The 23,129-nt window shown below is 37.8% G+C and overlaps 1 protein-coding gene across 1 annotated transcript in view; it reads right to left on the bottom strand.

Annotated features, from left to right (window-relative positions):
• Positions 1-23,129, bottom strand: part of macrod2 (mono-ADP ribosylhydrolase 2) — a 608,769-nt gene that overhangs the window by 51,333 nt on the left and 534,307 nt on the right. The window contains exon 9 of the mRNA XM_047351869.1: positions 4,879-4,957. Within this exon, the coding sequence (XP_047207825.1) occupies positions 4,879-4,957 (79 nt within the window). The remainder of the gene's footprint in view (positions 1-4,878; positions 4,958-23,129) is intronic.

Genomic DNA, 23,129 nt, shown 5'->3' on the forward strand with positions numbered 1-23,129 from the left:
AAGACACGACAATCAGAATCAGAATAGAATCACATGATGAAATAAATTAACTAAAATGAGTGTGTACATTTAACGTTTTCACACACACTTTTGAACTTTTTTTTGCTTTTTGTTTGGTCACAACCAAAAACATTTTTTCATTGGGTTTTATGTGATAAAAAACACAAAGTAGTAAATGGTACTGAAGTGGAAGAAAAGTGATTCGTTTTCAAAATAACAGAAAACATCTGAAAAGTGTCCATCAGAATTGATCACCGTTTAGTCTGATAGCCCCCAAAAAATGCTAAACAATCAAATACCTTCAGAAGTCACCTAAATATTAAATAAATTCCACCTGCATATAATTTAATCTCGCTATTAATCCAGCTGTTCTATAAAGGCCTCAGAGGTTTGTTAAAGAACCTTTTCGAACAAACAGCATTATGAAGACCAAGGAACGCATTAAATATCTAGCAGATTTAGGCTATGAAGCAAGCTTTTAACATCTAATAAAGTGCAGCTCAATTAACCATCTAAAATTTTATGAATGAATGAAAAATGAACTGCAAGTAGACTAAACATGGCTGTCAACATAAACTTGCAGGGTGAGCTAAGAGAGCAGTAATCAGAGAAGTAGTCAAGAGGACCATGGTAACTCTAGAGGAGCTGTGGAAATTCACAGCTCAGGTGGAAGAACCTGTCGTCAGGAGAAGTAATAGTTAGATATAACTATTATATAGATATAATAGTTAGAGCGACAAGCGGAAAGTCATTTTTGAAAATAGCCATGTGGGGGGACACAATAGGCCTGCTGAAGAAGGTTCTCTTATAAAATGGGAGTAAAATTTATCTTTTTAGCCTACAAGCAAAACACTGTTTTTGGAATAAAAATTAAACTGTTCATCACCCTGAACACACCCATGGTGAAACATGTTTGGGGCAGTATCATGAGGGGGGATGCTTTTCATCAGCAGGGACTGGAAAGCTGGTCAGAGTTGATAGGAAGATTGACGGAGCTAAATGCTGTAAGAAAATTCATTAGAGTCTGCAAATGGTTGTGAATGGGGCGCAGATCGTCTTCCAGTAGGACAACATGGTTCTGTGTGGACACAGAGGGAAGGAATTCAAATGTAGGCCACACTTTCCAGACTTTTATTTGCAAAAATGTTTATATAATTTTCCTTTAATTTCACAATGATGCTTTTCTTGGTGTTGGTCTGTCACGTGAAATACCAAGAAATTACACTCAAGTAATGTGACAAAATGTGGAAGACTGGGTAAGGCACTGTAAATCTAACCCTGATTGTACGTTCTTTTTTTTAAAAACACAGCCATGTAAACTTGTGGTTCAGATCAAATTTCTTTAAGCAGTACGAACAACTGATGGTTGTTCTAACAGGACAGGAATAGGTAACATAATGATTAGGCCAATATATCAGTGCTTAGAAACCCTGTTAATGAGCCAGGTCATCGATAGTGACTGTTGCTATGCAGGTAAAAGATAGCAGAGGTGTGCACAAGCCTGTTTGTGTATTTGTATATTTCAGTCTTTGTGTGCTTGGGAGGCCTCATGACTCTGAATCCATGAAGTGCTCCTTGAGCTGGTGATACATAAAAGACCTTTGTCTGATTGTATCAGTACTCATTAAACGAGCCTGCTTGAACACAAATAACATACCAGTGCAAAGCAGAACGTGCAGTCATTTGTTAGCATGTCAGTAGTGGGAAATTCAATACTCTACATGGTCTAACTACCCGTTTCCAGTGTGCGCTGGGATGGTGTGCACGATTATTATTGTCAGCAGAGGCTATTTTTCAGTTTTCTCCATCTGCAGACAAGGAACCATATTTTGGCTCCCTCACACTGACAGCTTGTGGAGATTCACATTGTAATAAAGCAATTTCCTGTATGCAAATGTCCTGTTTACACATTCTTGCTCCAGTCATTGTCACTTGACAGATTGCTTGAATACGAGGAGAGCGGCCATACAATGAAAAACGGGACTAGCAAGACCTCAAAATAAAAATCTATTCTGCCCGCTGTAGCTCAAGCATTCGTAAAACTGATGAGACGGGGAAAGGTCCAGACTTTTAACATGACCCCCCCTCACAACCACACAAAAACACACACACACGTACAAATAATAAAAAGAGCACAAAGGGACACCAATCACTGCAGCTCTGCAGCAGCTTGCTGATAGAAGAGGAAATGGAGAAGTCCCTCCTTGAAGCAATACGAAAGAATGATAGAATGTGGGGGAATAAGGTAATGGGCAAGTGAACAAGGAGAGGCGTAAGTGAGAGGAAGTAAGGAGAGGAAGAGAAAAAAACGCTGGTCGATATAACGGAGGGTTATTGAAAGCGAGCAAGCTGCAAGAGACAGAATGATCTTAAGCCTCTATGTGTGTGCCTTTTAGCGCTGCTGCAGGATCCACACCACTGTCTTCCACTGGCAGTGAGGATGATGAGATGTTCAGAAAGTGCTCAAGCACACCTGCAGAGCTAATTCACAGCCTCTGATTCACTTCTACCATTCTGCACAGGCAAAATGAAAGTCTTTTCACTCTTAGGGGATATGCATTAGATACATGGTGCAATCATACCAATCAGCATTTCTTTCTTTACAGCAAACCTTTCCACGACCTTTGCAACACATTTACGTGGTACAACCTAGCTGGATCAGCCGTATGAATTCACTCTCCATTTATCAGGATGTAGTCTACATTCACAACATACTTAATTTCATGTATCTGTTCTCCCTGACTGAATAAGTTGAAAGAGCTTTAGTTTTCATTGTGGATGTGGTAAATGCTTTGATCTTGCACATGAGGTGAAAGATTAGAACAGGTGTAGGTGAGAGTGGAGTAAAAATGTCTGGCTCACCGCTGACGTTGATCCAGAGTGGAAAAGTCACACTTACTTATTCTCTCCTGCCCACACATGTTCGCAGAGCAGAGATGAATGTGGCCCTGAAGCCAGGGGTCAAAGGACAGATGACTGGTGAGGCACATCATGGTATATGGTGCAGATATTAATTTAAAGTCTGCTTTCTGCTTTCCAATTTACTGTGCTGTGCAAACGTTTTAATACTTTTTCATGTTATACCCTAACTTTTCATTCTATTCTAGAGGGATTTTATGCAACAGACCAACACAAATCAATGCCTAATTGTTCACCAGAAAGAAAATGAATCATCCTTTTTATTCATTATCAGTTACAAATAAAAATCTGAAAGGTGTGCAGTGCTTTTGTATTAAATTCCCTTTACTCTGATACCCCTAAATAAACCCAGTGTAACCAATTACCTTCAGTAGTCATCTTTATTTACTAATTACATGACTTCTGAAGACAATTGATTGCACTGGGTTTAACATTTCATAATGGCCCAATGAAAGTCCAGATCTAATTGCAACCCAGAATTTGTGGCAAGACGTAGTCCATTCTGACTGAGCGTGTGCTGTTTTGAAAATAATAGGTAAACTTTTAGTTTCTAGATGAACAAAGCTTGCATTGAAAGGGGGATTTACAAAGTAGTGACTCTGGGGGCTGAACAGAAATTTACCTCGAATTTTGGATTTTTTTATTTGTAGAGAAAAAGTCTGAAAGCCATCCAACCGTATGTTTCTTCTTCACAGTAATGCACTTTCCATCAAAATACAATAACATGTTTGGTTGTAATGTGACAAAGGATAAAAAAAAGTTTAAGCAGTATGAATACTTCTGCAGGGCATGGTTCTCCCTCTTAGTAGAACTTTGATGAATTTACCAGTATATAAATAAATATATTCAGATTTTTTGCCATTATTTGCTCTTTGTGCCACACACACTTGACGCCTGTCGTTTTATTTTATCCCTGTCCCCCGTTCCAGAGAGATACAGAGCATTTATCCCCTGACAGCGCTTTTAAATGGCGAGAGATAACTGGAGAACAACAGCACCAGATTCTCATCTGAAAACACTAATATGATGAGACGGGTGCTGGGTGCAGGAGGGCAAGCAGGCATAATTAAGGTCTCTCCTCAGAATGTAATCTTTCAGGCAAGCCTGGGCGGAGGGGCGGGGGAGATGACGGGAGAGCAGGGAGAACAAAACACTCTCCATCTGGGAACAGCCAGATGAAGGCCTGAGAGCCGGTATTCCGCTGGGGAGGTGAAGAGGGAAAAGTGAGGTAAATGGGAGGTAATGCTACGCTGGCGAAGCCAGCCAGGCTCTTTCAGCTCCCTAGCTATTCAGCTCAGTCCTCTGCGGAGCCCCCATCAGAGCTGGTGACTGCTCCCTGTCCCAGTAAAAAGATGATAGCATGAAAAGGGGAGAGTGAATGGAGAGAGGGACAGAAAAGAGAGTGGGAGTAGGAGATAATGGATGTTTGTTTATTCCACAAGTAGAACTGTGGAGCAGTAACCAGGGATGATATGTTGCTAAGCATATGTATTCCTGAATGGTTTTAGCTCTTTCTGGAGAAATCCAAGTAATTATTACACTGTGAAGAATCTCTCATTTACATCTCACTCAGATATTTAAAACTGTAGAAAAGACCAGCTTGCAGTTAAACTGAAAAAGACGTTCAACTATCATAATCATATTTAAGCAACGTGTAGTGCACTTGGCATTTAATTTGACAACTTTCATCATAAATCTTCAGTGAGTTTCATGCTTTAACATTTGAAGATGTCACTCAAGTCTGGCAGGTCTTTAAAACTCTGTTTCCAGAAAAAAAAAACATAGATGCACAAATTCTCTCTAACGCTGTACTGATTAATAGTTGCAAAGATATCCCATGCTTTCCAAATAGTATATTACCACTGTAATCAGTTAGTTGATCTGTTTTACCCAAAGGAAACATGGGTAACAAAAGCAAAACAAAGCAAAATGTTATCCATGGGAAATAAACATCCATACCTTCAAAGAGGATGGCCATTTTCTTCTTGTAGATGGCAAAATCGGTCTCAAGGAAGACACAAAAAATGACCCGTGTGATCTGCAAAGTATTAAAATAAGAAAGACAAATGAGTCATTACTGTAAAAAGCAACTCAAAAATACATTTTCTTGTGAATTACATAGCAGGAAACTAGACAGTTTTACACATGTTGAAAGCATTCGGTCTTTAACAGCAGCAAAACAAAAACCATCAAATTACCTTCTAAATGAAGAATATTCTAACAACAGCAGCTAAAGTCTTAATGAATCTGTGAAGGGACTGTATGTACCTGCAGTTTGTTTCATATAACTAAAGATTATAAAACCATAATTAAATGATGAGAACAATAATATAATGCAAGAACCACATTTGATACAGACCATTTTGTCCATCAGTTAAGATTTTAGGACAGTTTAAGATGAAGCTTGATACATTTATCAATATTGTTTGGGTTTAGAACAAATAAGTCAAAGTAAATAGCAATACTGCAATTAATAAAATATAACCAGACTTTCAAGCATAGTCCGCAAATTTATTTTCATCCAAGTTTCAACCGTGTAGACGCACTGCAAAAAAGGAAAATCTTACCAAGTATATTTTTCTAACTTTTAGTCAAAACCTCTCATCACACTTATATATATAAGATATATAAGTGTTATATATAAGATATAACAACTTGTTTTGAGACAATGCATCTTGAAAACCTTGATAAATGAAATAGTCTTGAAAACTTCTTGTTTTGAGTAATTTCTTGAATGAAATTTTTTTTTTGACATTTCAGACGAGTTTGAAGTTCCTGTCAGGTTTGTAAAACATAAAGTCTTGTTTCAAGAAATTTTTTTTTATTGAATTAAGACAAATCTGCTTTATTGATAATCAACAACAATATCAACAACATGCCCAGCTCACAGTGCATTACAAAACATTCTATAAGTGTAGCTATTTTCAATACATTTCTGTCAAACCAAACATGCAAGTGATTTGGAAAAAAGACAGCTAAAATAATATTTCATTCTCTGTTCTGTTGCACTCTGGACAGATTCCAGCATATTATTCCAAAGGTAATGAGTACAAATACTGTTCTATACTACAGTAATTGGCAATGCTCTAAAACATTGTTTGGTCCAAATACCCAGACTCACCACTGAGTCAAGACTGACATTTGATCGTAGTAAAATACTGCTCAGAATGAGTTTTTGTGGCTAGTTTCAAGATTCTCTATACCTTGTGAGGCTTTAATGCAATGTCTTACTTCTAGAAATCTTGTCAAGTTAATTTTCACTTGTTCCACTGGCAGACTTTTTTGCTTATTTCAAGCCAAAAAATCTCATTTAAATTTTTTATTTAATATCTTATTTTTGAAGGGCATTTTTCCAGTGTGTTGATTTGAATTTGAGCCATCCTTTATTATTCCTCCGTTTTGTCCAATGCACCAGAACAATTGGCAGGAAAATCCCCCTGCCATGACAACACCACCATGCTTGTAAATTAGTATAGCATGGAACATGTAACGTCCAATGTAAAATTTAGATGTCAATGCTTGTGAGGACGGTACAAAATTCAGAACAAATTAAATAAATAATATTTCACCCACAAACATACTGCTGTTGTCAGAGACTTTTCAAGCATCTAGAACTTCTAGATGCTTAATTATTAAATTAAGCATCTACACTGCCTGGCCAAAAAAAAAAAAGTCGCCACCTGGATTTAACTAAGCAAACAGGTATGAGCCTCCCATTGGATAATTACTGTATGGGCGATTATGTATAGATATTTAACCCCAACTTGTGTAATGAGTTGCTTCTCATTTTTTTAAACAACCATGTCGAAAGACACATCCTGTGGTTGTGGAAAAGATGTCAGTCTGTTTCAGTAGGGTCAAATCATTGGCATGCATCAAGCAGAGAAAACATCTAAGGAGATTGCAGAAACTACTACTTTTGGGTTAAAAACTGTGCAACACATTATTAAAAACTGGAAGGATAGTGGGGACCCATCGTCTTCGGGGAAGAAATGTGGCCGGAAAAAAATCCTAAATGATCGTTATCAGCGATCACTTAAATGGTTGGTGAAATCACATCGAAGAAAAACAACAGTAGAATTATAGGCTATGTTTAATTGTGAAAGTAAGAGCATTTCCACACACACAATGCGAAGGGAACTGAAGGGATTGGGACTGAACAGCTTTGTGGCCTTAAGAAAAGCACTAATCAGTGAGGCTAACCGGAAGAAAATTCTTCAGTTTGCTTGGGAGCATAAAGATTGGACCTTAGAGCAATGGAAGAAGGTCAAATGGTCTGATGAGTCCAGATCTACCCTGTTCCAGAGTGATGGGCACATCAGGGTAAGAAGAGAGGCAGGTGAAGTGATGCTCCCATCATGCCTACTACCTATTGTACAAGCCTGTGGTGCTATGATCTGGGGTTGCAGCAGTTGGTCAGGTCTGGGTTCAGCAACAGTATGTGTTCAAAGAATGAGGTCAGCTGACTACCTGAATATACTGAATGACCAGAATATACTGAATGACCAGGTTAGTCCATCAATAGATTTTTTCTTTCCTGATGGCATATTCCAAGATGACAATGCCAGGATTAATCGGGCACGAATTGTGAAAGATGGGCTCAGGAAGCAGAGACATCGGAAGCAATGCCACAGTGAATGCGTGCCATAATCAAAACTAAAGGTGGTCCAAAGAAATATTAGAGTGTGACCTTTTTTTTTTTTTTTTGGTGGCGACTTTTGTTTTTGGCCAGGCAGTGTATTTAAATTTAAATATTTACATTTAGCTCAAAGTTTTCTTTGGATGTAGCACAACAGGGGCTGCAATAATTTGTTGCTAAAGACACAATTCACAGGGACTTTGCTGCATCACCCACCAGTACTGTGGGGGACTAGAAAACAGGGTTTTGTTTGTTCACTAATGAGATCAAACATCAGTCCAGCACTTCTAAAATGCTTCCTGAAAACAGTTTACTTGTAGATTTCATATCAGACAAATACTTTATAATTACAAATTAAAATATAATAACATCCAGCAATTTTACTTTAGTGTTGGTAAATTTGATTACCATTTTGTTTTTTACCCACTGGGAAATAAAATCCCTTCTAAGCTAAATTGAAAACTTGAATTGTTTTAATCAGTCTACATTTGCCTTTGCATATGGCTGAAAATGAAACACTGGATCAAGAGTAAATAAGTAACTAATTTAGTAAAAAATTCTAATTTGCCATTTGTAAGAATTAATTTAAAAATGCTGATACAGTGTAAAGATTTCCAGCAGACCAATACCCCCCTTCCCCCCTGCCTCACACCGTAATAATGGGGCTAAAAGCAGACACACAAGCAACTATCAAGACTGCAGAGAAGGAGGTCACCTCTTTCACTTTCACCCGTCTCCGCTGCATGTGCAGGCATCAGTCACAAAGAAGCATTTAACACCAGGCAGCACATCATTACTTGACTGAATAATGGTGATTTTTCACAAGGGCCACAATATCTGCACGCCATCGTCCTCCAAACTGAAACTAAAAGCCTCATTTCCCAACACTGCCTGACACTTGGATCAATTTCAAAGAAGCACCAAACTGGTGCTTATGCACATGTACAGTATACCCATTAATACTTTGTGACTGGGGTTTTGAGTGAATGTAATGGATTTTAATCAGGACACAAACATTTTATGTTACTGGTTGTCTTGATGGGGGTTTGCTCGCAGTCGGTAGACTTAATCTCCCCACCTTTCAACCTTGATAAGAAATGAAAGAAAGCTTCCAGTCTTTTTTGAGGGCAAGGGCTTGCTAACAAACAAGAAAAAAAAAAAACGATAATGCACCAAGAAAGAACACACTACTGGGTGCTGAGAAGCCAAACGACAGCAGCTGCCTGGGAATTTCTATCATAGTTTGGTGGCACTCTATTCTAAAAGCGACCGCCAACTGTGATAGGGGATGAAGCGTGGATTGATGTTTTACATCATACAGAAAGATCCATGTGTGGAAATAGGCGCACACACTGTCTGATGTCATTTATCTCTATGCTATGGTGTTAATGTTTAATGGTGTTAATACTCTGAGTGGAGTGAGATCTGCTGCATCCATGTCATGTATATTTTTCCAGCTCCTGTTATCCTCCGTGCCCCTAAAGCAGTATGTGGAATTGCATTGTATTCAGCACAAGGCTCAGGCGAGTCCTTTTATTCCAAAGATCAGAAACACATTGAATGGACTTTGACATATATCAACCAGACCAAAACACACAAAACAGGAATGTGGGCGTAGAGCATTGACATTCTGTTTGTATCAAAGCAAACATTAATCAGCCGAGAATTCGTAGGACCCCAAAATGAGTCAGACAGAACAGAGAAGGTGCTGTCCATTTTTTCCCTTTTTTCAAAGTGTGCATGGTACCAGCATGAACGTACCTCTTCCCTTAGTGTCAAAAAGCAATACAAATCTAAAAGATTACATGCAAGGGACATTTTTGATCTCACATCCTTTAAAATACTCGATTTATGTTGATTCACAATGGCATGCGAAATCCCTTTTCTATTCCTGCTGTGTTATAATGATGGTTTGCAAAAGTTAAAGTAAAAGAGGGATGGTGGAGAAATGTTGAAAAAAAATGTCTCTTAAACAGTATTAATGCACTTTTAACTTTTTCACCTTTTATTACATTATAACCACAGACCTCAATGCATTTTACAGGGATTTTTCTGTAATAGGCCACCACGAAGTAGCACATGGTGGTGCAGTTGATTAAAACAGCTTCGAAAAATGTATGAAATCACTTTTGCAACTTGCCACAAGCAATGTAGAGGAATCGACAAACATGTGGAAGAAGGTGCTTTGTTCAGATAAGACCAAAATTAAACTTTTTTGGCCAACATGCAAAGCACTGTTAATCAACGTCAACACACCACTCTTCTCCTCGTCTGTACCTTTCTTCAGCATGGGCAGGAAAGCTGGTCACAGTCAATGGATGGAGGTAAGTACAGGGTAAAAGATTTAGAGGTGGGACCAAGGTTTACCTTTCAGCAGGACAACAATCCTAAACATACAGTCAGAGCTACAATGGAATGATTTTAATTAAAGTATATCAATTTGTTATGGTAGCCTAGTCAAAGTCCAGACCTAAATCCAAATGAGAATCTGTGGCAAATCTTGAAAATCAGTGTTCACAGATGCTCTCCATCCAATCTGACTGCACTTGAGCTATTTTGAAAAGAATAATGGGCAAACGTTCAGTCTCAGGGCAAACGTTCAGAATTGCAAAGCTCGAAAGAAAAAAAATTACTGTATATAAATACAAAAATACAAAAAAATATCCTCTGGTCAATTAGAGCAAAATCAAGCATGAGTGAAATGATGACTATAGAGTAGAAAATGCACCCAATAACCTCACTTCTGGTCTTTGACTTTAAAATGGAGGTCCGATATTTAGTCTGAAGCTGCAAAGTATGTATGTTGCGTGAGCACCCTGCAGTTTCCAAGGTTGAACAAGTTAATGGAAGACTAATTAGAAAGCTGGGATCACTGCATGCCAACCTATCCAGTCATTACTCATTCCTGATTGGAGGGGCTTTGCCAAAGGGGAAGCACAAAATGATTGAATCCCTTGGTGGCACAAAAGGAGAGATGGTCAAATTGATAAAAATGTATGATTTGGTGTAATAATTGGTTTGACCAGTCATTTTATGAGCTGAAGTTACTAAAAATCCTGCCATATCAGAAAAAAACAACACCAAAAAAAGATTCTTCATGTTTACTTTTTTGAGAAACGTTTCTGTTTCTATTTTAATAAAGTTGAATTTTTCTGCCACTATGCACAGCATTATATTACCAATTTTCACAAGAAGCATTGCACACTAACAAAAAACAAATAAAACAGAAAACATTTTAACTAATAATTTCTCACTGATGTGATTTGTCTCTAACCTGAGACAAATCACAGTTATGAAGTCCATGATCAACAATGTAGTACGAAACATTTTATTACATATTTTACCTTTGAAGATGGTAATTTTTTATCCAGACGTTAGCGCTGCTGCTGTGTTGTAAGATGTTTAATAACAAGAGTTAAAGATCCCATCTGAATTATTTCATCTACTATAATTAATTCAAACATAAGGCTCCTGATTGTTATTGAGCTGTGAATATATGACAAGATGAGGCTAATTGAAATGATAATGACACTGGTTCAACATGCGCATTCACAGCTAATTTGCAAGTAAATGACCTACAGTGAAACAAAATGTGCGTAATAAATCTCAGTTTATGTTGATAATCAGTGTCAATACTTATTTTTCTTGTATCGTATAAAAAGAAAGCATCTGATTATGAACTTGTGTGTTCATGGCTCATCGTTCTGGTGCAAGGCTCACCAGGTGCTGTACACTCCTGCTGGCTGGCTAACAGATGAGCTGTCATTGCTGGCCACCCATGCCCATAATTACATCGGGGGCACTTGCAGAAGAACCCAACGCACAGGCTCAGCACATGCATTTCTTTTCTTTCTTTTTTTTCTTTTACTTGCATGTCCTTTTTGATTCTGTCACAAACAATAATAGGGAAACGTTGGCCTAGCATGGCTGTTCCAGCTGGAGCCCAAACCCACGGGAGATCTCTGCTTGTGCTGCACTGCCTTTATACTTTATACAGCTGATGCAGGAACCTATACAGTATGGCTGCATCTAGATGGACAACAGCATTAGGAATTCGGATATAAAATAGCATGTTATTACTGGCTAAAAGCATTTTTTTGCTTTTGTTGAATTCACATTCTCTATGTCTGCTACTGTGGTGAATAAACCCCAACATGAACTGTATGGCTACCTAGTAGACTGAATCTGTTTTAATGGCTCAGCAAATTTATAATATATACAATGTATATAAAGCTACTTTGTTTTTGTAATTAACTGTCCACAACATATGTGATTGTTATGTCTGTTATTATACAAAGGAGAGCAAATGCAAAGTTATATGCAGATACTTAATGACTGCGAACCTAAGTTAGCGTGTCCTTATAGATGTGAAACTAGACCCAAAACCAGGCCTGCAAATAAAACAACTTCAAAAAGTAAATCTTTCTGCACTGACAAAGTTTGCACACATTTAATTGAGAAATTATACATGCATTTTAAGAATGAGCAATTACTCTACTGTTTATCGTCCAAGGGCAAAAAAAAGTATTATGATAAGAATTCTGATTTATTGTGAAAATGATAAACCCCAAAGACTTACATGGCAGCAGGGACTGTTACTTTTACTGTCTGCACTACTTGTTTTGCATTACTTATCTATGCCATGAGATCATCATCAATAAATATTAATATACTTGAAAATATAATTAAATGCATTTATCATGTACTGCTCAGAAGAACTGCACTACTTGAGGTATCTAATAGGACAGTAACAGTAGACTAAATGTTACGGTTCAGTACATATTTGTGTTTTAAAATCACAGTTCAATACGTTTTCCGTATGCTTCAATCGAAAAAAAAGAAATACAAATGTATGATTTTTTTTTCTTTTCCATTTCTGATATTAATTAGATTTTATGAGTTTGATGAGAGCTGGAAGTCCTCTCTGTTTTGTTTTTGTGTCACTTTTCAAAGTTGTGTAACTTAGTTCCCCAATCTGCATGTGTTATAAAACAATTTTTTGAGCTAAAATTTTATCTGTGGGGCTCTGACTGTATTTATTGACATCTACGTATTTTATTTCAAATGTTGATTAATAAAGTATCACGTCGTCTTAAAAAAAGCAGGGTTATGTCATCCTTTTGAAGACTTGCTTGCAAACCTGAGCTTCACAGATTAGATCCAGATGAAGCTCGTCCCCCTGAATCCAGTGAGTCCTCTCCTTTCTGAACACACACCAAATTATTATTGTCCCAATTCACCACAAACTGGCACTTGTGGTTGTCCATTGCCTTCGTCACCTCCTCTCCAATCTTGAAAGAACACTCATACTTCAACACAGGGGAGATGGTTTGGAAGGTAAATAGGTCCTGGGTTCAACTCCCGGCCGGGGGTCTTTCTGCATGGAGTTTGCATGTTCTTCCCGTGCATGCACGGGTTCTCTCTGGATACTCCGGCTTCCTCCCACAGTCAAAAAACATGACTGTTAGGTTAATTGGTCTTTCTAAATTGCCCTGAGGTGTGAATGAGTGTGTGCATGGTTGGTTGTCCTGTACGTCTCTGCGATACCCTCCAATGGATTGGCCACCTGTCCAGGGCGTGCCCTGCCTCTTGCCCGTCGACTGCAGGAGATAGGCACCAGCTCCCCCGTGACCCACTATAAAATAAGTGGTATAGAAGATAAATAAATGAATGTATGAATGTTGATAAGTAAAGACTTTTCTCTATTCTCCATCATTTCACTGCACCCACATGTTTGTGACTGAAGAATTGCAACCATTTGCAGAAATAGATTCAAACTGCTTCCACCTGCTGAATTTGCTAGGCATGTTTGCATCTACATGTATTTAGTGCATACTAATTTGTGAATCCAGTGCAGAAAAAAAGCGAAAAGTGGAAGTAAAAAATCTGCAAAAAATAGTGATTATAGCTCTGCTTTGAGAATATAGAATATACCATTGCTAAAGATGGATTAGACAATACTGGAAATTTTTTCTTGAGCTAGAAATATTTTCTCATAAAACACAGCCTCCTAGCTGCATTATCAAAGCTATTACCAGTGAGGACTCATCTTCTTTGTTGTCAGAAGCACAAGATTGGATAAAGGGTTCATTGTGTGGCAGGTGGACCGTATCCAGGCTTTATTACTGATGTAATTACACACAGCTGCGTCCCTTTAACGGGTCTACAGGCACAGAACTTGTATCTTGGAAAAGAAAAAGTCAGGTTGGGTTTGATATAAAAAATCAAAGCTGTGAAAACACTCAGCCACACAGACATCCTCAGATCATTTATGACCATAACTGCACAGCTTCTTGGTTTACTATCTGCTGCTTGAAATATACTTGTCACAGTGACATCCCCTGTGTCCTCTCCTTTTACCAAAAGTAGAGATTAGGCCAGCAGCAGAGCTGACAGCAGCAGCAGCCAGGAACTGGCACCTGGTACTGAGGTGAACTTGTGAGCAGCCGCTTCATTTGACTTTGATTGACCTCTCTGCTGAGAGAGCTCCAGTTCCACCTGCAGCAAGTTGGAGAATTATCATTTCAAAGAAGTGCCCAGAAAAGGTTATCCCTTTGAACAAAACGCCTCCATCCATACATCAAAGGAAAAGCTTGACACTGCTCTTTGCGAAGGCTTGGTTATGACCGAAAGCTCGAGGGAAAGAGATGAGCTAAAGTTCTTAGCTCTCAAAGCCAGAAGCCGGTCAGCTTAAGAGGCACACCCTTTTTCATAGGAGAGAATAATCAATGGATACAGCAAATTTTTTTTTAAAACAAATTATGGTAAATTCTTATGAGCACAATTATTCATGAGTGGTTGGAATGGTTCTAAACAGAAGTGAAAAAACTTTGGTGAGCTGCCTGGTTATTTCATCACAGTGTTAAATTCTAAGACATCATGAGAAGCTGAGTTTAAAAAAAGAAATTTTGTCAGGAAAGTGCTGTACAGCTAGATATGGAAAAGTCCATGAGATAATATATCATCAATTTGTATGCTTCATCTAAACCTTCAACTTGTATGTTAGACCCAATCCCAACCAAATTATTTAAGGAAGTGTTCCCTCTGATTACCAGCCCCATTTTAGGTATGATTAATCTATCTTTAGTAAATGGATATGTACCACAAGCTTTCAAGGTAGCTGTAATTAAACCTTTACTTAAGAAACCGTCGCTTGATCGAGGTGACTTGAAAAATTACAGACCTATATCCAATCTTTCATTCTTATCTAAAATTCTTGAGAAAATAGTTGCTAATCAAATGTGTGAGCATTTATACAGCAATGACCTGTTTGAAGAGTTTCAGTCAGGTTTCAGAGCTCATCATAGCACTGAAACAGCTCTGCTGAAAGTCACTAATGATATTCTTATGGCCTCAGATAATGGACTTGTGTCTGTACTGGTTCTGTTAGATCTCAGTGCTGCATTTGATACGGTCGATCACAAAATTCTCTTAGAAAGGCTGGAATATGCTGTAGGGATCAGGGGAACAGCGCTAGGCTGGTTTAAATCGTATCTGTCTGACAGATTCCAGTTTGTTCATGTAAATGATAAATCATCTTTAAACTCCAGGGTTAATTGTGAAGTACCACAAGGTTTCAGTACTTGGGCCAATTCTCTTTACTATATATATGCTTCCAATAGGTCAAATTATTAGGCAGCATGGGATAAATATTCAGTGTTACGCTGATGATACTCAGGTTTACTTATCCATAAATCCTGATGAGCCCAACCAGTTAGATAGACTACAAGCATGTCTTGAAGATATAAAAACTTGGATGACGTTAAATCTTTTGCTTCTAAATTCAGACAAGACAGAAGTTGTCGTCTTTGGACCGGAGTCTTTAAAAAAGAAACTGCTTAGTCAATCACTTAACCTGGATGGCATTAAATTGACCTCTGATAATAAAGTAAAAAACCTTGGTGTTATTTTTGACCAGGACATGTCATTTAAATCCCATATTAAACAGGTTTCTAGGATTTCCTTCTTTCATCTCTGGAACATTGCCAAAATTAGAAATATCCTATCTAGGAGTGACGCTGAAAAACTAGTTCATGCATTTGTTACTTCAAGGCTGGACTATTGTAATTTGTTACTATCAGGATGTCCACAAAATGCAGTTAAAAGCCTTCAGCTGATTCAAAATGCTGCAGCAAGTGTTCTGATGAAAATTAAAAAGAGAGATCATATTTCTCCTATTTTAGCTTCCCTTCATTGGCTCTCTGTTAAGTCCAGAATAGAATTTAAAATTCTCCTCCTCACATATAAAGTCCTTAATGATCTAGCTCCATCATACATCAGAGATCTGATTGTTCCATATGTTCCTAACAGAGCACTTTGTTCTCAGACTGCAGGTTTCCTGGTGGTTCCTAGAGTCTCTAGAAGTAGAATGGGAGGCAGATCCTTTAGTTATCAGGCTCCTCTCCTGTGGAACCAGCTCCCGGTTTTGGTCCGTGAGGCAGACACCCTGTCTACTTTTAAGGCTAGGCTTAAAACTTTCCTTTTTGATAAAGCTTATAGTTAGAGTGGGTTAGTTTATCCTGAGCTATCTTCCTTATTTTTTACCTCCGTCTTCTTCCCTCCTTGTTGGTTGGAGTAAGGGGGACTCAGGTTTAGCCTAAACCGGCTCAGTTATGGTTGAGGTGCAAACACACCCTCCATTTCTGCTACCTCTATGACCCCTTCTCTTTTCCAATGGTTATAATCAGTCTGACAGAGGGAGGTATTCCAATCCTTGTGGTTTTTAGTATAACAATGACCATCAATGGGACTTTTTGTGGGGTGCCTTGAGACGACACTGTTGTAAATAAGCGCCGTTTAACTAAATAATCTGAACTGAAACTATCTGTGTAGTTATGCTGCTATATCCTTAGGCTGCTGGAGGACATAACGACCACTTTCACCCTCTTCGCTACATTCTCACACTACTCTCCAATTTTGAATTGTTTGCTGTTATTTCAGCTTTTAATCTTGTTCTCTCTATTCTCATCCTAGAAGCTACACATGGCCTGGCTCTGTGTCTACCTGTGACACCTTTCTGGAGAGGGGAATCGTCCGAGCTTCTGCTGGCAACAACTTAATGCTCACCCTCTACCGATGATCCACATAGCCCTGTCTTTTAGTGTTTAACCCTTTCTCTCTCCTAGACATGGAAATTGACTGAACGTTTACTGTAACTAATTATATGTGTTCTCTTTCAGACTCTAACCTTGAAAACTGGCTCAAAGTTTATCTGTTCTTTCTTTCTAGGTGAAACGACTAAAGGAGCTACATCCATTAACATTTACTTTTCCTTCCCATAGAAAGGACTCCTAGATCAGTGCTTCTGTGTTCTTTTTGTGTCTCTGCTCTGTTCTCTCAAACCCCCAGTCGGTCGTGCCAGATGGCCGCTCACACTGAGCCTGGTTCTGCTGGAGGTTTCTTCCTATTAAAAATTGAGTTTTTCCTCTCCACTGTCGCTACTTGCATGCTCAGTATGAGGGATTGCTGCAAAGTCAACGCCAGTGACTGTCCACTGTCTCTACATGCTCATCCGGGAGGAGGGAATGCTGCAAGTCACTGACTGGATGCAATCTGCTGGGTTTCCTTAGATAGAAAAACTTTTTTTCCAATTTGAATAAAAAGCTAAATCCGACTGCACTGTTCAATTGTTAGGATTAATTGGAATGTATGTACCTGACTGTTGTGAAGTGCCTTGAGACAACATGTGTTGTGAATTGGCGCTATATAAATAAACTGAATGGAATTGAATTGAATTAATTTGACAGATGCTGCATGAGGTTCAAATATACTACACATTAGAGCTGAACAAATAGATCCAACTGTATTATTCGGGTTTTGCTCCTGCATGGGACTGGAAATTTGAGTGCAGTATGCTTGAGGGATCTAGTATTTTAGCTCACATTTTCAAAAATTGTTCTCTCAAACTAAAAGAGACAGCATTTGATTTTCACAGGCTTTGAGCCATTCCTGCCAACTCCCTCTCCAAGCAGCAGAAGTGCTTTGTTATCGAGGATTGAAAAAGAAAAAAGACAGGCTTTTGCAGAAAATCTCACAATTTAAACCCTGAATTTTATTCTTAACTCTAATGACCTTCATTTATTATCTTTTATCAAAAACAGGCCAGGCAGCAAGGATTTGAAATTTTAAAATTCTAAAATTAAATGTTTTCCCCAAAACAAAAATATGAATACTTTATTCAACAGACTCATGGTCCACAAGAAAACAACAACATGATAAATGATTTCTTTAGACAGAGAAATTGATAAAAGCTAAATTTTCACAAAAACCTGACAATGTCTTCCTCCAAAAACATGCTCAATAAATACTAGAGACAGTTTGAAATGGCCTGGTAATCAAACTAGTCAAATTTATGCTGGAGATGGCCTGATTGTTGATCCCACAGCTGGAAACTAAAAATGCAATCAATTTCCTATCATTTTCCTATCATACACAAAAACTATTAAGCTGTGATGACAACTACACTCTTTAGTGTGGAAGTTGTTACAGAGTGAAAAAAAGGAGGAGAGGTGTTTATAAAATGAACAGGGGCTCAGCAAAAACAGCAAGCTGAACATATTACAGCAGAGTTTCTCTATTATATCCTTTAAAGAGTCCAATTCTGTCTACTGTAGAATGTGTTGAATTAGAAAACGTTGGCAGTCTTTTGCAAATCTCATAGTTAAGGTAGAAATCTGCAAACTGCGGTAATCTGTATCTGCAGAGCTGTGTAACAGTGATAAGCAGTTCATACAAGCAGATGCGGGATGATGTCAACTCTGCTTTCCAGACCAGGGGTGTTCAAAGTGTGGTCCACTGGCCATATGCGGCCCTTAGAATGATTTTGTACAGCCCCATCACCACAATTCAAGAAAGGTACACATTTGGCCCATCAACACAGGTAGTTGATGCAGATGGACAATTGTTCCAGGGTGGATTATAACTGACAAATTGAAATGTTTTAAAATGGACGATGTTAGGCTCAATATTAGGTACAATACAAAGTATTCACTGTTTATTAACCATGCTTTATGCTTTCATTTTAATTATATAGTGATTAGGACCAAATGCAGATATGGAAGGACCCACTCTTTAAAGTTGGCTAAATAGAGCAAGTGTTTTCAAAAAGTGACCCAGACCCTATTCTCGATGAGATATGGGAACAGACTTTTTTTCTAATCCATGAAAAATTAAACCGTCAAACTAAAAAAGAAATGTAGGAAATAATATGCCTTTCTTTTACTGAGGCAAATGTAGAAGACCATTTTCATGTTTCAGATCTTTTTACTCTTTCTAACTAAATGATTAAAAGATACGTTTTCTACAAAATCTGACTGCTTTGTTCATTTAAATAAAATATTGCATGGTAAGAAAGGTAAATAGGAAACATTTCCACTCATTTTTGATGGATCTCGTTAAAAAAAATGAAACTGTATATGTTGTAATATGGTGGAAATAACATTTTTAGGTGGGTTGAAAAAAAAGAAAGTTATTGAGCTATAATCTGTCTTGCAGTGGAGTAAATGAGATTTGCTGTTATTCTTTTTAGTTGTGTTTTTTATAGACATCTCTGTGCCATAAACTGAAAGGTTTTACTGTATTTGTACATTTTCTCTGATACAGGGAGAACTCTGTAACATTGGGCTGTTTTTGAGAAAGTCTGCATTATTTTACTATAAACATTTCAATGTTAAACCAGTTAAATTTTCAATTTATGCAGAAAGTAGAAATCAGTATTTTGTGTTTATTTATGGTTCTTAAGAGTTATTGGAATCAGCTAAAAGCGGCTCAGAGCAATACAATTTTGGTGATGATAAGACAGCCTCAAATTTCTCAGATGGTGCTTCTCTAGTAAATCTCTGCACATAGTCACATAGCTCTAGCATTAGCTAAAGTGCTACAGATTCCACTGACAAATAATTACAAAAATAAAGTTGTTGCATACTGCTTTAAGGAAACAGTGTAAATGAAGGAAGGAGAGGGTTGTTGGTTTTTCTATTCACAAAGGTAGTTCAGCTCCAGAGGAGGTCATAGGTGAACACTCATAGTAAGGCCTGTGCACATAATTCCTGCATGCAATGGTAATGATCTGACTTCTGGACACCCAATGGTCTAAAAGATATTCTGCTTATAAAATGTTGGGATTAAGTGTGCAAATGCATATAAAATCTAAAGGGGCCAAAGTTTATGTTTCATGTTTGAAAACAGAAATGCAGAACTCAAATTTTGAGTAATACTCAGAGAAATGTATTTGTTCTTTTCTGGTAGTATTTCTCAAAGATGCTGTGGGAGAAACTCAACAACTCCTCTTTTAATATTTTAGTTACTGGGTACCTGTGGAGCAACAAAAAAGTCTATCTTCAAAAACAGGGAGAGCTACAAACTTTCAGTTCAGAGTAATGCAAACCTTTGTTTATAACAATATATATTGTTTTGTTTACATTTTGAAAAATGTGCTTTGCAAGCAATAGACATGTTGAATATATTGGTTCATATTTACCATACTTGGCATAAAATATTATGTTACATTGCATGTAGAAGCCTTATCAAACAGGACGTTTTTGGAAGCTGTGTTTAAACGTGTTTAAGTGTAAAGATTGGTGCTCTACCAACAAAAACCTTCAAAAGGACAGAGTAACACAGAACCTTTACTTACATGAGCATGAAGCAAATCTACTCTGTTAGGACTACACAATATCAAAAAGACGGATACAGTTTCAGGTCTTCTTGGGGTTTAACACAATTAGAGGAGCAAAAACCAACATACAAGCATTGGAGGAAATTAGGAATCTGAAGGTGAACTGATACACTGAGATGCATGTAAGAAGCAAGAGCATTCATAAAGCAATGGTTATAAAAAGGCAGGTTTCTAAATGAAGTCTAGATAATATAACTGCTTGTACAGGAAAATCTGATCTGTTTGTATGAATGCTGAAACTTATATTTAATATTGAACAGCTGTAGTGATCTTCGGCTGCCTTTGTGGTGACTTAGTACTGTTTGGAAACAGAAATGCAATGAGTGAAACTAAAACTGTGAAAAGAGTTTTTAGAACCATCAGTCGAGCGCAGTTCAGCTCATGCTGAATTTTCCTGAAGACACTTGTATGGCATGTGGGTTAAATCCTAAACAGTGCTGCCAACAATTAATTTCAAAAGTTAGAACTGCAGGGCTAAGAGACTGCAGACACACAGTCTCTTAGCCCCTCATTTTCACTGCAGGAGTTTACTTGTAACAGTGAAGACTGTTGGAGGTTTTAAACTCTTGTAATGTGACAGGATTGCTGGAAGAGAGCCTTTGTGACTCTAGCCAAAAAGCCAAAAGCAAAAGCAGAATTGTTTGAAGCTATTTTGCTTCTGAGGAAGACAACTGAGAGAAGCCAATGGATGTTGATGAGCCCTTATGCAAGCTGTGACTACTGGAGGTAGCTTTAGAGTCGATTAACTGCAAAAGTTTGGCAAAACATTCTAAAGAGAAAAACCTTGATGTTTATGAAAAATTCAAAAAAGGTCAGGAAAGCTCCCATAGCTACAGTTGTTAAGTACTATATTTAGTCTGCATTATGGCATAATAAATATTGCTAGAATATTAGCAACTTGTTCTTTGTCCCATTAGAGCGTCACTCCCTCCAGGTGTGAGTTATTGCGAGGTCAGCATGACGGAAAGATCTTTCAAGTACGAGATGACCGAAACTACAAAGTTAAGAAATGATGAAAGGGCAAAATGATCATCATCCCCCCGTTACCCCTAGGATCACTAGAGAAGGAACATTTTTATTAACAAAAAGTTAACAATTTTATGACTTACAACAGATGTTTAAATTCAGACCAAAGTTGACAAAGGTTGACCAGAAACCAGTCAGAACCAGTAGCAACCTGTCCTGTTACCTGTAGTTGATCACAGACCCATATTTACTTCTAAAAAGCCTGTTTTTACTTACTTATTAATCTATATCCAAAGTACATACTTCCATCAAAGGTATTAACATGTCTTGCCAGTGTCATCTTTTCTACTATATTGCTTTACTGGAAATTCTAATATTGAGAAGCGTAGTCCTGACCATTGTACAATTGTATGTGTACTTTTCTGATTTGTCACAAGGTTCTCTGTCATCATTTTTTTGATGTAGTTTTTTTTTAACTATTTCTTAACTGCCAAATGATATTACCAGCATGATTGTTATTAACAGAGCAATGTGACTAATATTTGTTAACTATGTCCTGTAAATGTCACCAAGTTCACATGTTCCCCTTTATCCAAGTGTAGGTTTAATTTATTGTAATATTGTGCTGGTAAAGGAGAAAATGTGTGCTTTTGACATTTGTAGCTATGCACCTGATTGTAAAAGTTAAGTGCACCAAGAAGTCAGTTTGGAGCCCTGATAGTGCAGCAACACCAGGAGAAACATGATCACTAACAAATAAAAAATACAGATTTACACTAAGGGAAATAAAACAAATATATTTTGGTTTTCAGATCAATTGTTTCAGCATGTCTCAGAGCAACTGCTCAGGGGGTCCAGCTTCTGCTTTATCGCAGCATGTTTGCTCATTGCTAGATCTGGCTGGTTCTGAGACGGTCTCCTTGGAGAAAAACACGTGCAGTGGTCCAGCCAGGTTCTCTCCACTTTGAGTATTATACAAAAGCTGGCAGATGAATGGAAATCCAATCATATCTCCTGGTGGGAAAAATTCCCCCAGCTGCATCTGAGCTCGGTTGTGGCTGCCATGAACTGTACAAAGACTACACTGACCGGAAAGAGGTACAAAGGAGGCACTTGTGATCTTCAGTTTGTCTCACAAACATACCGATATTTCTATAGGGGTGTGGACGGACTACTCCAGTTCACATTCTGTCTAAGTGTATTCTTATTAACAGGTCTCCCAGGTCTTATAATTCAGTCGGATGCTAATGCAGATGGGGAGCTGCATTCTCCCATGCTGCAAAGAAATGCAAATAATTTTTGCCTGTTCTCTGTTTTGTTCCCCGCATATGGTGTTTCTCCTACCCCTAATTTGAATTTTAATGTCACAAGGTCAGGATGAACACTCATTTGAAAGTACTTTACTTCATATGCATTTTCTTCTAGCTAAAGCAATCAATTGTGTTATTACTTTCATAACAAGGTCCATTTATGATGTCTACACAGTGTTCAGGAAAATCTGTTTTTCAGTGAGAACTATTTCCTGTAAAGTCAAAATATAAAACATCTCAGTATATAACCAAACCCATGTATGTATGTCAGAAATAATTTAGTTACATCTCAGCAGCTTAAAGGGTAACACAAAAATTAACCTGTGATAAAAATTTAACAACATTGAACATTGTAAACAAACGTTTGTTACTCTGAAAAGGTTTTTTTTTTTTGCTAAAAAATGCCAGGAAAGCCATCGAGGGGCTCTGGCAGATTTACACACTGCCGAGTGAAGCACGGGATGAATGTAACTGATCCTGAGAGCAATACCATATGGCTGTGTGGGCAACATCAAACAGGAAAGCAGGTCTAATGGCCGAGGTGCCATTCAATTCAACTTGCAAAGTGGAATTAAGATCCGATCTGGATTTTGTTGGGATAGTTGATCTTGACATTAAA

Source organism: Girardinichthys multiradiatus, chromosome 22, assembly GCF_021462225.1.
Source record: "Girardinichthys multiradiatus isolate DD_20200921_A chromosome 22, DD_fGirMul_XY1, whole genome shotgun sequence".
NCBI lineage: Eukaryota > Metazoa > Chordata > Actinopteri > Cyprinodontiformes > Goodeidae > Girardinichthys > Girardinichthys multiradiatus.